The 14,040-nt window shown below is 33.8% G+C and overlaps 1 protein-coding gene across 7 annotated transcripts in view; it reads right to left on the reverse strand.

Annotated features, from left to right (window-relative positions):
* Nucleotides 1-12,127, reverse strand: part of Tdg (Thymine DNA glycosylase) — a 126,670-nt gene extending 114,543 nt beyond the window's left edge. For 4 of the 7 annotated variants that reach the window (XM_081762109.1, XM_081762106.1, XM_081762108.1 and 1 more), the window contains exon 1: nucleotides 11,637-12,127. In XM_081762109.1, coding sequence (XP_081618235.1) covers nucleotides 11,637-11,734 — 98 coding nt within the window. In that variant the 5' untranslated portion in view covers nucleotides 11,735-12,127. Of the gene's footprint in view, nucleotides 1-11,415; nucleotides 11,606-11,636 lie in introns of those variants that run through there. The other 3 variants (XM_081762107.1, XM_081762105.1, XM_081762111.1) reach the window with 2 other exon arrangements.
* Between the last annotated feature and the right edge of the window lie 1,913 nt (nucleotides 12,128-14,040).

Here is a 14,040-nt window from a genome sequence, read left to right on the forward strand (position 1 = left end):
TTAATTTTCATATGATCGCCTCTACACGCACTTAAACACAAATTCTTACCATTGAGATCTGACTTAAATGTAATGTACATTATTAACAGTAAATATTATTTAACACTACTAGCTGTAAAATGATGTGCGTGTATATCGTCTATAGTTATTTATTTATATATTATTTAGTTATAGTTATTTATTTAGTTATTTCAGTTAAACGTGTATTACGGAAACCTAGCACATGTCGAAAGATATTTCGTCTGTCCGTTTGCAACCTTTTACATCTTCTTTTGCTTTGACGTTGTTTCCCGTTATGGATAGAAAGGAACAAAAGAATACATAAGCGCAATCCAAGTGATTTAGAATATAATCCCAACGCGCCACGTTAACATAATTTAATACTTGTCTCTGCCGCATCAACCATCATGTGAACACGATTCAAAAAGTGCCCATCCTTAACACAATATTTGTGAGAAGTATGTTTACAAGGTCATACTCGATGTCCGGAAAGTGAAACCACCTTGAGGTTAATATCCAGTAACGTTTAAGGCAATGTGAATAAAACCTTACTGAGATAAAACCAATGAAAATTTCAAAATGTAATTTTATTTCTCGAAAATCGATCTATCTTATTTACCCGATAATCTTCCTTGTAGCCCACGTATAGCCATAAGTTAATGTGTGTTTATTGAAGACATCCGTAGGTAATAATCTGTAAGTGCACTAAGCTTCTGATACTCAGAGAAAGGAGAGTACACATAGTAAAACTGTGGCCGACTGGAAAAAAATTAAAGAACGTAAAAAAGAATCTAAAATTAATATTTATTTCATTTAATCATATCAGGTTGATGGACTACGAGCCAGCTATATTCTAGCAGCGACACAAATTCTATTATATTATTAGCGTTTAACGAAAAAAAAAAAAGTTCAAAGAAGAGAGGCACCAGATCTCGCTGAGGTGAACAAAACGATACGCGTGAGCGTAAACTCTCATGCGAAGTTTTCAAGAAAAACGAAACTTTGCAAACATAAAAGGTCGTACTGTGTAAACATAAACATCGTACAAAACTTCGTACGATAATCACGCTTCGCCATTAAGATGAAACTGATTCTTAAGTATATCTTCATCAAGATATAGTAGAACACCAGCAAGACATCATAGTACGATTAATGACATATAACCCGCAATTATGATGAAATCAAACTATTTTTCCCCTTTTGTTTAATAATAACATTCTCTAAAGATAAAAGATACACCAATCAATAGATCACGTCGAGCTAAACAAAATGACTAATTTAGAGTAAGCTAAATTCTCATGCATATTTTTCGAGAAAAAAACAATTTTTACAGCGTTATAAAGTGCGACGTTCGATGCCAATAATAACTAAAAGCTTTCATTTTGCTAAAACCGATTATTTATTTATTTACCGGAAAAGGAAACACTATAAAGCAGCAGCTTATGTTTATTGTTATTTGTCTTCTAAGGACGACATATTATACGAACAGTAACGCACTACTAACGAAGAACTTAGTTTTAAGATAAAGCCGAGCATTTGACAGAAAATTCATTTTAATATAGCAATCCTGGATTCAGAATAAATGTTGGAAAGGATTTCGCGGCACCTATTTAAACTCTTTCTCATGTGAGTAGTAGTATTGGTAGTCGTTTGCGTTCTCTGTCTCTCTTCTCTGAGTTCAAACGCAAAAGATTGTAACCTCTCTTTCTGAAATATTCCCACAAAAAAAATCAGCGGAATGTGGAGTCATATGCCCTTATTTATTATCTTATCACAAACACACGTATCGTTTCATCTGATATATACCTGCTATCATCATGTTCGAACGTATTTTTAATTCCTTTAAAGTCAAGAAATAAAATCACGATACAGACACACTTCACTGAACGATTTCACAAGAAAATCTGCACCCTATAACAGCTCCTTCATATAGCACATCAGAAGTAATCAATCGTTACTCAAGATCTTCATGAATAACACAAAAGTCTTTAGCCACCAAATTCTACAGTTCCGTCTATTTATATATTCTTATAAATGGCTCAAAGCATCATCGAATACACAAAGATGATTTGATGATTTTTGGGTTGAGGATGTCTTGAGACCACCGACAGATGTGAATTTGTTTTATTTCGTATATAATCGCAATAAGGTAAGGATAATCATGCATTTTACTTAACGTGTCATGAATTGTAAAGTATCATATTTTCACAAACGTTACACAGACATTCGTTGAATTTGAAACTAAAATTGATCCGAAATACTTCATGTTCTTCTGACCTCACAAACACGAACTATTTGTCTTGTTTGCAACATTAATATCGGGAATGATTCCCGAAATTCAGTCTGCGTGTTTCCAAATGAGTTAGCGCGAATATAAGTTTCGACAATGAAAACATGTTGCTCCAAGAAGTACACAACGTTCAGTACCACAAATATTTAGGAAAACAACACCAACAAAGAACGCCGAATTGTGTTTATTTCACAGAGCTACAATGCTTATCATGCCTCTCCTGTTACCTTTCTACGTACGAAGTACAAGGCCAGGGTTACCAGGTTACTATAAATATTCTGCCAAAGGAGTTACCTTTCCTTAAATATTGATTGGTTAATATTATATGGGAACGCCACCAACTAAAATAAAAATAATTTAATACTAGATCCTAATTGTATTGAAACTAGAGTATACCAGAAACGTATTGCAATCTACCTCATATGATTAGAATATATAATTCTTAATTATTTTTAGCGTTTTATTCCAGTCGACCACGCAACTTTTCCTATTTAATTTAGTGTATTTTGCTTTCATTAATCGTAAGAAGCTTACTGAACTCAAAAATTATCATGTATAGATATATCCGATACATACACGTTAATCTATGACTAACGTAGGCCACAAAAGAGTATTTAGATGTTATGTAATTATACTTCGGAGTTTCCATTATATTTTACCTTGTTCAATGTGTAGCCGTTAATTAAACTACCGTTAAAATGTATAAACTACGAAGTAACATAAAGGCGTCAGCAGACTTCCAATATTCGCACTAATTTAAAAGTGTGCCACTTCCCGGACCCCCTGCACATTAATTGGAAGACGGCGTATAAAATTGACCTTTTACGACAAGATTAGACGTCGTGTCAAGGTTAAATTTGCGTTCGCAAGTATGGAACCTCACATATTTGACAGTCAATATCTCGGGGACCAACTGCATTCATGTACGAGCTAGTCAATTACGACTAAGGCAATCTTTGCTTGAAGAGAATTACACAGTTTTAAATATACAGAATGCTATTAAAATTTATCCGTTTATTCCTGACTCACTGACTTGATTGCATAAGACAATTTAAGATTATTTAAACTTAGAGTGGTGCAAATTCTTTCAAAAAGAAATACTAAGACAAAAAAAACAATATAAATAAGTCAGTTTGTCAACAGGAAACGTAAGGCACAGCTTCAGTCGTTAACAGATCCAGTGGGAGTTCTAGTAATAAAGGGAAACACAGCTGTTTTGTTCCCGAATTAATTACAGTACCTTTTGCGTTAATTCTTGGAAAACAAAGAAAATATGACTTGTACCACTGTAATTTTAACCCATCCAATTAACTTAATTTTATAATTGCTTATACAAATGGTACAGGCAATATACAATGGTTCAAAATGAATGGTCTTTCGCTTGTTATCGTTCAATGCAAGTCAATGTTAATTCCGTGACGGAACTTTTTAACTATTGAAAAGAATTTCATCACGCTTTCCAATCAATAGAGGTGTAAAGTTTAGATATTCGTTTACAGAACAGAAGTATGTAGCCACTGATATACATATTGCATTTATCCTTTATTCAGTAATAAGTAGAAGCAAAAGTGTGGATTTCATTCTATCGAAGAGAATGATTTTAGTTTTACTGCGAAGGTATTCAATTTACGGGAAATCTATCTATTAATGACAGTAAAGTTTCTCATGTCAGCTTTCTACAGATTTCCATACTACCACTAATAAAATACAGCAGCGGGGTGCTCTACAGTGTTAACTCGCATATTTCTTTGCCCTGCATATTTTTCAATATAAGAGAACAGAACGAAGTAATACTGTCAGAGATTTTGGGGTATTGCTTATCACGAAAAAATCCTTATCTATGAATACGTAATTGATCAAACACAAACTACTACGATGATAAAACAACATACCAAAACCTGACTACTTCATATATTGCTATATAAAGAATAGTATACGCAACAGGGATCTACTTGTTTTAACTGTTCGTAATAACGACTTGTATCGAAAGTTCTTAAGTTACTGAGCAGACCAAATTCTATGTGCGTCTCTTGATGGTTATGTTAGGTTTAATGCATTCTGTCTCATACTGCCTCGGTGCGGAAAAGGGACGTTAAAAGCCAAAACATATGCAAAAACAGGGTAAACCGTACTGAACATCTTTTAAAACCCCTATTCATCTTTGACATTGCGCTGTTTTCCTTTGTTCTGAAAATAACAACTACAAAGTACTTTTAATACTTGAATTATCTCACAGGTGCATATTTTTTCTTTTTATTTACTGAAATTGAATTCCTGCACCTTAGTTAAAAGTAGGTTTCTTATGAGAAGAACTAAACTTTTGCTCTGTAGACCTCGCTTGTTCATTTACCAAGTTAGTTTCCTGAAATAGATTGATTCTACAATTAATAAACATGGGCTGCGAATTCCAAATTTGCTCGAAGAAAGTAATATTAGCGCGAACACTGAAATAGCCATAAAAGCACGGCATTTTATTATTATTGTACTGAAACAGTTTTCGAAGTGGGACGATATGAGCTACAATATCACATTACCTTAGCCTTGTTTAGGCTTGAAACATACCTGCAATGAAAAACAGCATCCTAACACTAAAATATACAACACTAAGATATACGAATTTTAAAAATAATAATACTTTACTTGTGTCACTATTTCATCATTGGTACACGAGAGCAAAATCGTAGGGAAATATATCAAATCATCTTTTAAAAATCTTTAAACACATTAAATATGCGGTTAATATCATATTTTCTAATGAAGTAAAAGTTTCTACGAGCTCTCAACTATTTTAAAGAGCCTAATGTGAGTACTTGTGACATAGAAGAAATGATTGGTTATTGAAGGAAGTTAAGTCAAGAAACTACGAACCACATGTATAAGTTATTATAATCATAGAACTTCTTCCTTACTTTATAAACCGAGAAGTGTATTCACGTCCACGTAATAATAGAAAAATAAGATCATAACATGTTTTTTTTGTTGTTGTTGTTGTTTTTTTTTTTTCGAATTTTTCTGACGACGAATAAACTTTAGTGCTTGAAACATGACACTAACTTAGGTTTTAAACTTAAATTTTATAAACGATAATTCCATGAAACAAATTATGATCGGGATACTGTATATAGTGACACAAATTCCTTATTAATCACTTGTTTCAGCAAACACTAAGTTCATGAACGATTATTATTATTATTATTATTATTATTATTATTATTATTATTATTATTATAGGAAGGGCTATAAAAGATACAGTTATATCAGTTTTGAGAACAAAAATCACAGGAAAATTTACCTGTTAAGTAAAGTCCTAAAACACTACCTTGTTGATGTACCAAATTGTTGTCCGAAACGCGGACAAAAGAAATAATTAATAAGGAATTTGTGTAATTATGTACACTCATGTCCAAAATGATTGTCGCATATCTATAGCTGTCTTCTTGTAAGAATATAATTTGATAATGATTTTGCAGGGAACTTTTAATACTGATACTATGTTACTATGTGTATAATTGGGAAATGTATATTTGTGGTAAATTTCATAGGAAAAGAATTATAAATACGAAAATTAAAATGAGTAAAACAAAATGTTGCTAAATGGACAAGAAAGTTTTATCGTTCTTATTTACTGCTCTTTTGACATGAAATTTCCCACACACGTGTCTTTGCTGATCATACACACGCTAACATTGTAAGAAATACCGGGAAAATTCATTATCAAATTATATTCCTACAACAACATATTTATAGACATGCTACAATAATTTTGGAGATAAGTGTACATAACACGTTTGTTCCTTCCATTCCTAGTAGGACAATTTAAAAAAAAAAAATTTTTTTTTGGTATAATCAAGTGTATGGTTATCTCCCTGACATCATCAATCTTTTGAACAGAAGGCTTTTGTAACTGAGCATTACTCAACGCAGCTCTACAGATTACGAAACAAAAGGTAATCTGAAGTTATTTTTAAAATGAAACTGAAGAACACATCGTTTCTAATGTTTTATTTATTTATTTATTTTTTCCTTTCTTAATTTCTTTCATCCAATGAAATTACCCAATTCCTTTAACACTAGAACACTTTTTCCCTTCAAGAATGGGATGAACTTCTGATTCCACATTAACTTAAAACTTTATAAAAGGAAATCCCAGGAAAACAGCATTGGAAAAATATAGGTATTATTTTCCTTTTTGACATGTTTCAAGTATTTGCATCCCTACCGCATACCGTAATAAACTTGAAAGAAGAAAAAAAATAATAATAGGAAGCTCTCTGATAGCATTCTTTTTCCTGCGGGAGACCTGAGTTTAATTACCGAAGTGGTTCGGATCTCACTCTAATCTGTAGTTGTATATCTTGTATGCCTTGGCGCTACGAAGAGGTGTGTTGAATTCCAATCAACCAAGAAAAGACAGGAAGTAAATAGAAGTAAGTTTTTTTTTTTTGTTTTTTTAATCAATAACATACACTGTAACAGTACCACCTCGACAAATAACAGTCCCATGTTGAACAGAATTAAAGAACGAGATATCCCAATTTACTGTGGAGATTAGCACTAACAACGACCGCTAATAATGGAGTACTAAGACTAGAGTACAAACAACACCTTAATACACTACATATGCAACGATCAATGAATCCAATCGCCATATAACTTCCGAGTTCACCGTTACTTTGCAACAACACCTGTTCTCATACTTAACTTGGAAATTACAACCACCAACCATACTGAACATTAAGCCTTACTTCCACTATAATTGTCGAAAATAAACCACATTTCAAACGCAGAGTTTAATCCATATACCTTGCAAACTGAACCAATGTTTAAAAACCTGGAACTTTATAATAAATACATTTAATTTATTCTGCGTATCACTTAAAAAAAAAAAAAAATCCTCTGTAATGAGGATTGTATTAGTTTTAACCAAAAAAAAAATATTCTTAGGGCCCAAATAAATTACATCCCTCTTTTGTTAAATGTGGACCAAATGTACATTGTTTCCACACATTTTAAGTTTTGTACAGCTACACTACATTCAAAGCAATAAAATAAAATGGTTTCTAATCAGATGTAAAACACAATACTAAATAGGGCAATTCTAAAAAATGAAGGTATGTCATCAGTAAATCAGGAACGAAACAAAGGGAACCACCTAAAAGTCGTGCACTTTAAGGCAGCACTTCTGCACTGCGTTACACAGAACCATATATTATTTCAATGCTGTGCTGATAACATACTACACCACTATTCCTTTCTATGTCAAGAAAATACGCGACACTATCACAGTAATTAGTTTAGAGTATGCATAGATAAGCAATTTCACAAACTCAAATTTAATGAACGATTCGTTCTAGCTAAAAATGTATATATACTCATCGCGAATGGTAAACCTGTGGTTCTGTCATATCTTCTAAATTCTCGCGGAAAGTAAGAGTCAAGTTAAACGTTAATTGAAGGTTGTGTTCTGTAACAACGGAAACGAAAGGCATCTTACTTTACACCATAAAATTAAAAGTTTGGGAATGGTGAGCCTGAAGCTTTGCACCAGACTACCCCCGCGAGAAAAGAAATCCAGCCAAGTGTACTAAGTCTAGAGAGAGAAGACCATTCAATTGGCTTTCTTAGTTACAAGACTAAACATTAAAGACGATTTTGCTCTCAGCAAGAATGGAAGGCGAAGCAATCTGACCACAGGCCTGCATGTTATTCTTCGCTTAATGCGTTGAAAACATTACAAACTTTTTTTTTTTTTTTTTTTTTTTTTAAGACATTTCGACACTTGAAAGAATATAAAAGGCTAAAGAACATACTTCTATCTAAACGAATTCCGGGAATACACTACTAATACTGTAGAGTCCAACAGGAAGTTTTACTATTGTTTAGAATTTTGTGGATAATGCATAAAAGCCATCTATCGACAAAATCCTCCTAACTTATCTGTTACCGGTACTATGATTCACCATAATTTACGCATCAGAAGCCACATTGTATAGTTAGATATCCTCCTTTGTACTCGTGTACTGAGAAAGACAGAACCGTGAATACTCCACGTTCAGAATTTATCAATTACCGTATACATTCTGAGCTTTCGATTCAATACGCATACACAACAAACTTTCCAACACTTTCTTACACTTCAATATAAAAAGTTCAATATAAAAAGCACTCACATGATGCTCAGAGTAGTTAAACGGATAGCGCGCTTCCACTGAAACGTGTGGATGATTCTTGGCAACCTAACTTCCACTAGAATACCTACACAGCAATGGTACCGCAACTAGAAAAGTAAATCCATCCTAATGCTGCAACGTTACATAATAAAAGAGTGTACAGTGCGAGTACAAGGCTTATTTTAAAAGGGAAGGAGAGTGGCTGCGCATGTTTGTTGCTCAAAAAAAAGTATAACTAATATGATTTAGCACTAGGATTGAAATGCTGAATTTACTGACAATATATTTAAACAAATTAAATAAATATTACGTTTAAAGGGTATCATGTCTATATAGTGTTCCGGTGAAACTACAAGTCTATACCTCTACTCTGATTCCAAATTTTATCCTATATTTAGCCTACCTCGAATTATGACTAACTTTTATTAATATACATGTATTCTCTGAAGATTTAGTACTCCCCTTCCCGTAATCACACGCACCTGTATCTCGATAACAGGCTATCCGAAATAATCTCTTCTCATAGTCATAAATTGATAATGTGCAGTAAGTTTACATTTTTTATCTACCATGGAAGAAGCATTGCTTTTAAATACTACTACTGCAGTAACGAAATTTAATTTACTTATTAGCAGTAATAAAAGGTCTACGTGATATGGGCAAATTTTGAAGACAAGTTCATGAATTTAATGAGAGTTCAATAAAATAAAATAATGATCCATCAAAAGTGAAAAAGCGCATGACTGAACCATGACTCGGACCTGGAACCTTGGCGTACCGTGCCGATGCCTTAACCACTAAGCTACCTAGCCCGCTTCCTCAATAGTCATACACCTTCTCACTCTTGAAGTCGGTGTCCTTCCACTCGGAAACATGCCTTGTACCAAAACTTCCTGTTGTGCTTGGACAATCCAGTGTCCACTTTTCGAACATCTCTCACGGTTGTATAACAATCAGGCTTTCGGGTTCCAATCTTGGTCCAGTCATGTACTGTTTCACTCTTTGTGAACCATTGAATTCGCGCCTATACGGGAAGAGATGTGTTAAGAATAAGTTGTTTCCTCCATTCGTTTTCATAATAAATAAATGTTATATATTTTTTTTAAAACCCAAAGAAAGGCAATGTAAGAAATAGTTACTTAGATTTAACGATAACAAATACCATGACCATCAATTTGAAATGTATTATCGACACTTCGCAATGCACAGTTGACAATGAAGGATGTTACTTTCATTCTTCATAGGAATCTTTCATAGATGGACTCCATTTCTTAATAGTCGTTCATAACAATTGTGGGGAAACAACCAAATAAAAACTTCATGAAACATTAGTTACCATAATCTGGCAACACTGCTTAATTATTTAACAGGAATTATTCTTTAATGATTTATCGCAATTCTGTACAAGGGCGCACGGAGACTCAGGGACACAACAAAATACTGTTAGTTTCCGTTCTAAGTTAGAACCTTCTCAATAACGCCTGAAATCTATTATTATGTGACTATAAAATATCTTTATTATTGTAAAATCCACTCATTTGCAATTATAGTACGTGTAACTGTGGAATAAATAACCTCAAATTGCAAGAAGATAAGATCTGCCACCTACTACATTTTCAAGGTCATAGGCAAATTGGCCACAGCACTAGATTGACTACCAACGATTGGAGGTCTTAAAAATTCATAATCACAAATGTTAAAAATCGTAACGATAACGCCATATTATCGCGCGCTGAAAAGATGTCCATAACCTGTACATTACTTAAAAACAAGCATCCACTGGAAAAAGGTTTCCATCAACTACTTTTAGGAATAAAAATTTCCAAAATACTATCAAGACGCCAATAAATCACAATTATTTGATGCATTTGTTTCAACTGAACATAAACTTTAAAAAAATCTCTTTATACCCTTGTACATATATTTGTTCGAAAGTTTGCATTAAATGGGAAAGCTACTACAAAAACTGCAATGAGTAATGAAAAGAAGTTAGAACAAATGTACGGTAATATAGTTATTGATTTACTGAGAGTAACCTTCACAATCACAGTTCGTGAATTCTAAACCAACGACCGCTACCGAGTGGCGCAATAGTTGAGCGTGCACCTTTAATGGGAGATCTCTATTTTGATCAAAGGCCATAGTAGGCTTCTCGGGGTAGCCCAGTTTCTTCCCACAATAACATTACACCACTTCATCTATAACAATTCACTTGCACCTATGACCAATCTCCATTAACCTAAATTGTGTAACTGTAGGTCATCAAAATATTTCATTCAATTTCTACTTATCCTCGCTACTATATTAAGTACTTTCGATTAGTTGCCGAACCTACTGTTTAAATTTATAAAACCTACTTGAAATAAATCTTCATATGTGTCTATGCATATCTTAACCCTGTATCATGTATCTCTCTAACCAAAAGGTTAACGCAAATTGAACAGGAAACGAAGACAAGAAATCTCAAAAATTACCTCCAACTAGTTCTGATAATGGTTTAGATTTTATTTTAAATGTCTCTATATGAAATTGAAAATGTAAACAAACCCAACACCATAGATTAGCATTCGCTATTAATCATGCATATCACACCCCTTCTCCTGATCATTACAACACTATGTAAACAATCACTCAATGTATATAGGAAGAATAACCTGTACGTTTTAGTCTAACATGTTAAAGTTTTCACAAAATTTCTGTTCAACATCAAGACAATAGTACGAGATACCTCAATATATAGATCGATTTCCTCCCCAAACATCAAATATGGGGTAGTATACGTTATCGAGTGAATTAGGCTTAACGAAAAGTAAACAATGCGGGAACATGAATGAAAGACGCTAGATTTTGTTTATTAAGGGTTTCGTTAGAATACTTGATTTTTGGATACTGACACCTCTTTTCTCTCTTTTCTAATTCTAAATAACAATAAATGCCAGATCCTCTCGCTCTTACCCTATACTGAACTCCATGTTGGGGTTGTAGTAATGATTTTCTGGGCATTTAAAGCCCAAGTTTGGCCATATAGAGTCATGCACCACCTTCTGCATGTTTTATGCCGTCTAAAAATTAAATAGCAATAAGAACACAACACACAAGTCTTCTGCACCTGCTACTCTATGCCGCTGACTGATGCAGTCTGGTTAGTTTACAAATGACAGGTTGAGTTTACTCACAACTTTAAGCCTTGTGACTCCGTCCCAGGAGCGTCTTGCGCTTCCATTGTAGCTCCAAGGAGCGTAGCAGTTTCTCGAAAAAGAGTGGCAACTTGCATTGTTATAGATGGTAAACACACGTTCCTCCAACTTTCAACAACTTTGTACACGTCCTATGTCTCACGGTTTTGCCAGCCCTTCCACCTAATGGCTGGCCATTTAAATATGGCTAACCAAACGAGCATCGAAACCTCACCCTTTAAAAAGAGTGAGCTCCTCTGCGATTGGTTAACTGTTAGGTGGCTGAAAAATCAATAATATGCACACTAAGCCTCCATTTTTAAGACATTTGTAGATTCAAAGTATAAAATATAACATGCCGAAACTTAAAACACCATAATTTAACTTAATATTTCCAGCTGTGACAAATCTTCATCCGCGAACCGATGGTTCGAAGTGCAAAGATTGATTCGCTAATCAGCTGGAAGCCAGACTCACTGTGCTCGATAAGTGGGTGGGACTTGGGGAGCAGAGGGGTTGTGATTCTCCATATATGGAAAATAACAAATGAATGCACCGAAGCGAATTTCGATTAGTGACGAAAACCGCGAAAGTTACGAAATATTGAGACAGATTTATACTAATCAGAGATAATCATTAATGATTTTCTTTATCATTTTACATTACGTAATAGTTTCCGAACTACAACAAATTATTTCCACTTATTTTATATATTTCATTTCCCCCCTTATTTCACAAGGCGTCACAGGAGTAATTGACCAACTGAGCTAAGAAAAATCGAAACTAAGCTGTCTTGAATAATGAGAGTTTTTGATAAATTTTCAGCATAAATCAGTAATTAAAACCCGAGCTTCAGAAGCATGAAGACTATCCATAATTTACTTAATCATGTCTTCATGTGCTAACGTCTATCGCTATATTTGGAAAGACGCTTTGAGTATTAATCTACATGCGTCATAATTACTGTTCAAATTACAACCCTAAGAGTAGATGTATCCCTACTTCCAGCTACATTCTCTTTCGGAAGCTTACACAACCTTCAGTTAGAGAACAAATGAATTCTTAAACTAAAAAGAAAAGAATCTGCACTGTTAAAAATGAATTTTTCGTATGAGTGTCATTCTTGAGACATCAAGGTAAACGTTCCGATCACTTGATCATTTGAAGAGCGCACTACTGCATCTAGTAACCTAATGCAACGTTAAATATTAGCATGTTTGAAATATCATTAGAAAGCATGTTTAGAAAGAACTACTGTTATGCTTAAATCTACCCTATGAAAATACGAAATGATTTATATATGTAGTAATAAAGTAAGTTGTTTCTTTCTGCTTCAGAAAAAGAAAGTATGATGAGTAGAATTTTGACTTTATCTTTTTCTTTTATAGCAGATTTAAGTTTGTATGCTGGTGCGCGGGGGGTCAATGGTAGAGCGTTCACCTTCGGTGCTTGGTGTCCCTGGCTCTATCTCAGTTCGTGCCATGTGGACTTTGTGGTGGACAAACACCGTGTGTGTGGGTTTCCTCGGAGTTCTCCCGTTTCCTTCTACTTTCTTCATTCCACCATTTCATTCATTTCTCATCTTCACCTTTAGCCTAACCGGCATAACCGTGGGACGTAAAACTTAAAGATTTCATTTCATATCATTTTAAGTTTGTATGCATTTGTATACCTTTATCGAAATAATTGTGGTTAATTTACATCAAAATATAAATAAAAGGATAATGTCTTTCTATTCAAATCTTATCCAAGAAGAGATTATCAAATTACAACAGTTTACTTGTGCGGGTATTAAAAACACAGTTATAACAATTTTCAGCTTGCACCGCGTAGATGAACGACCTCATGCTAGATTGAAGAGATTCAATTATTATACCATTAGACATGCACAAATTTTATAAGGTGATGACATTGAGCCTTTTTTATAATGCTAAAGTTGTAAAAATCGTGACGTTATGTATTCTACTATACTCCAGCAAAAGTGTTGACGTACGTTCTGCATTCAATAATAAACAACTTATGTTTTACGAACACTATGATGTAAGAAGGGCTGGCCCTAGGCAATTTGTAGCATCGTGCAATGACATCATTTGACGCCCCTCCCTTTCTACGGAAAGAATAAATTTTAAAAGCCATCATTTTAAGTATGTTATCCCATCATGAACAACGAAGTAAAGGGAAAGAACACTCGCACTCAGAAAGGCCTAAGTACTACAAATACAATCTCATTATGTCTGATTTTTTCGTTTAAATAACAATTTGTTATGTTACTGAAAGATAAAGCAAACACACCTGCAGGGGAAAGATGTTAATTCTTTTTAATAGAATTCCATATCGAGCTTCAGTCTCAATATGTCAGTTTGCTATTCCAGTGCAACTAGTTCTTTTATCTTTATTTTTTTTA

The sequence above is a fragment of the Thermobia domestica genome, chromosome 6 (assembly GCF_964235325.1).
Source record: "Thermobia domestica chromosome 6, izTheDome1.hap1.1, whole genome shotgun sequence".
In the NCBI taxonomy this organism is placed as follows: domain Eukaryota; kingdom Metazoa; phylum Arthropoda; class Insecta; order Zygentoma; family Lepismatidae; genus Thermobia; species Thermobia domestica.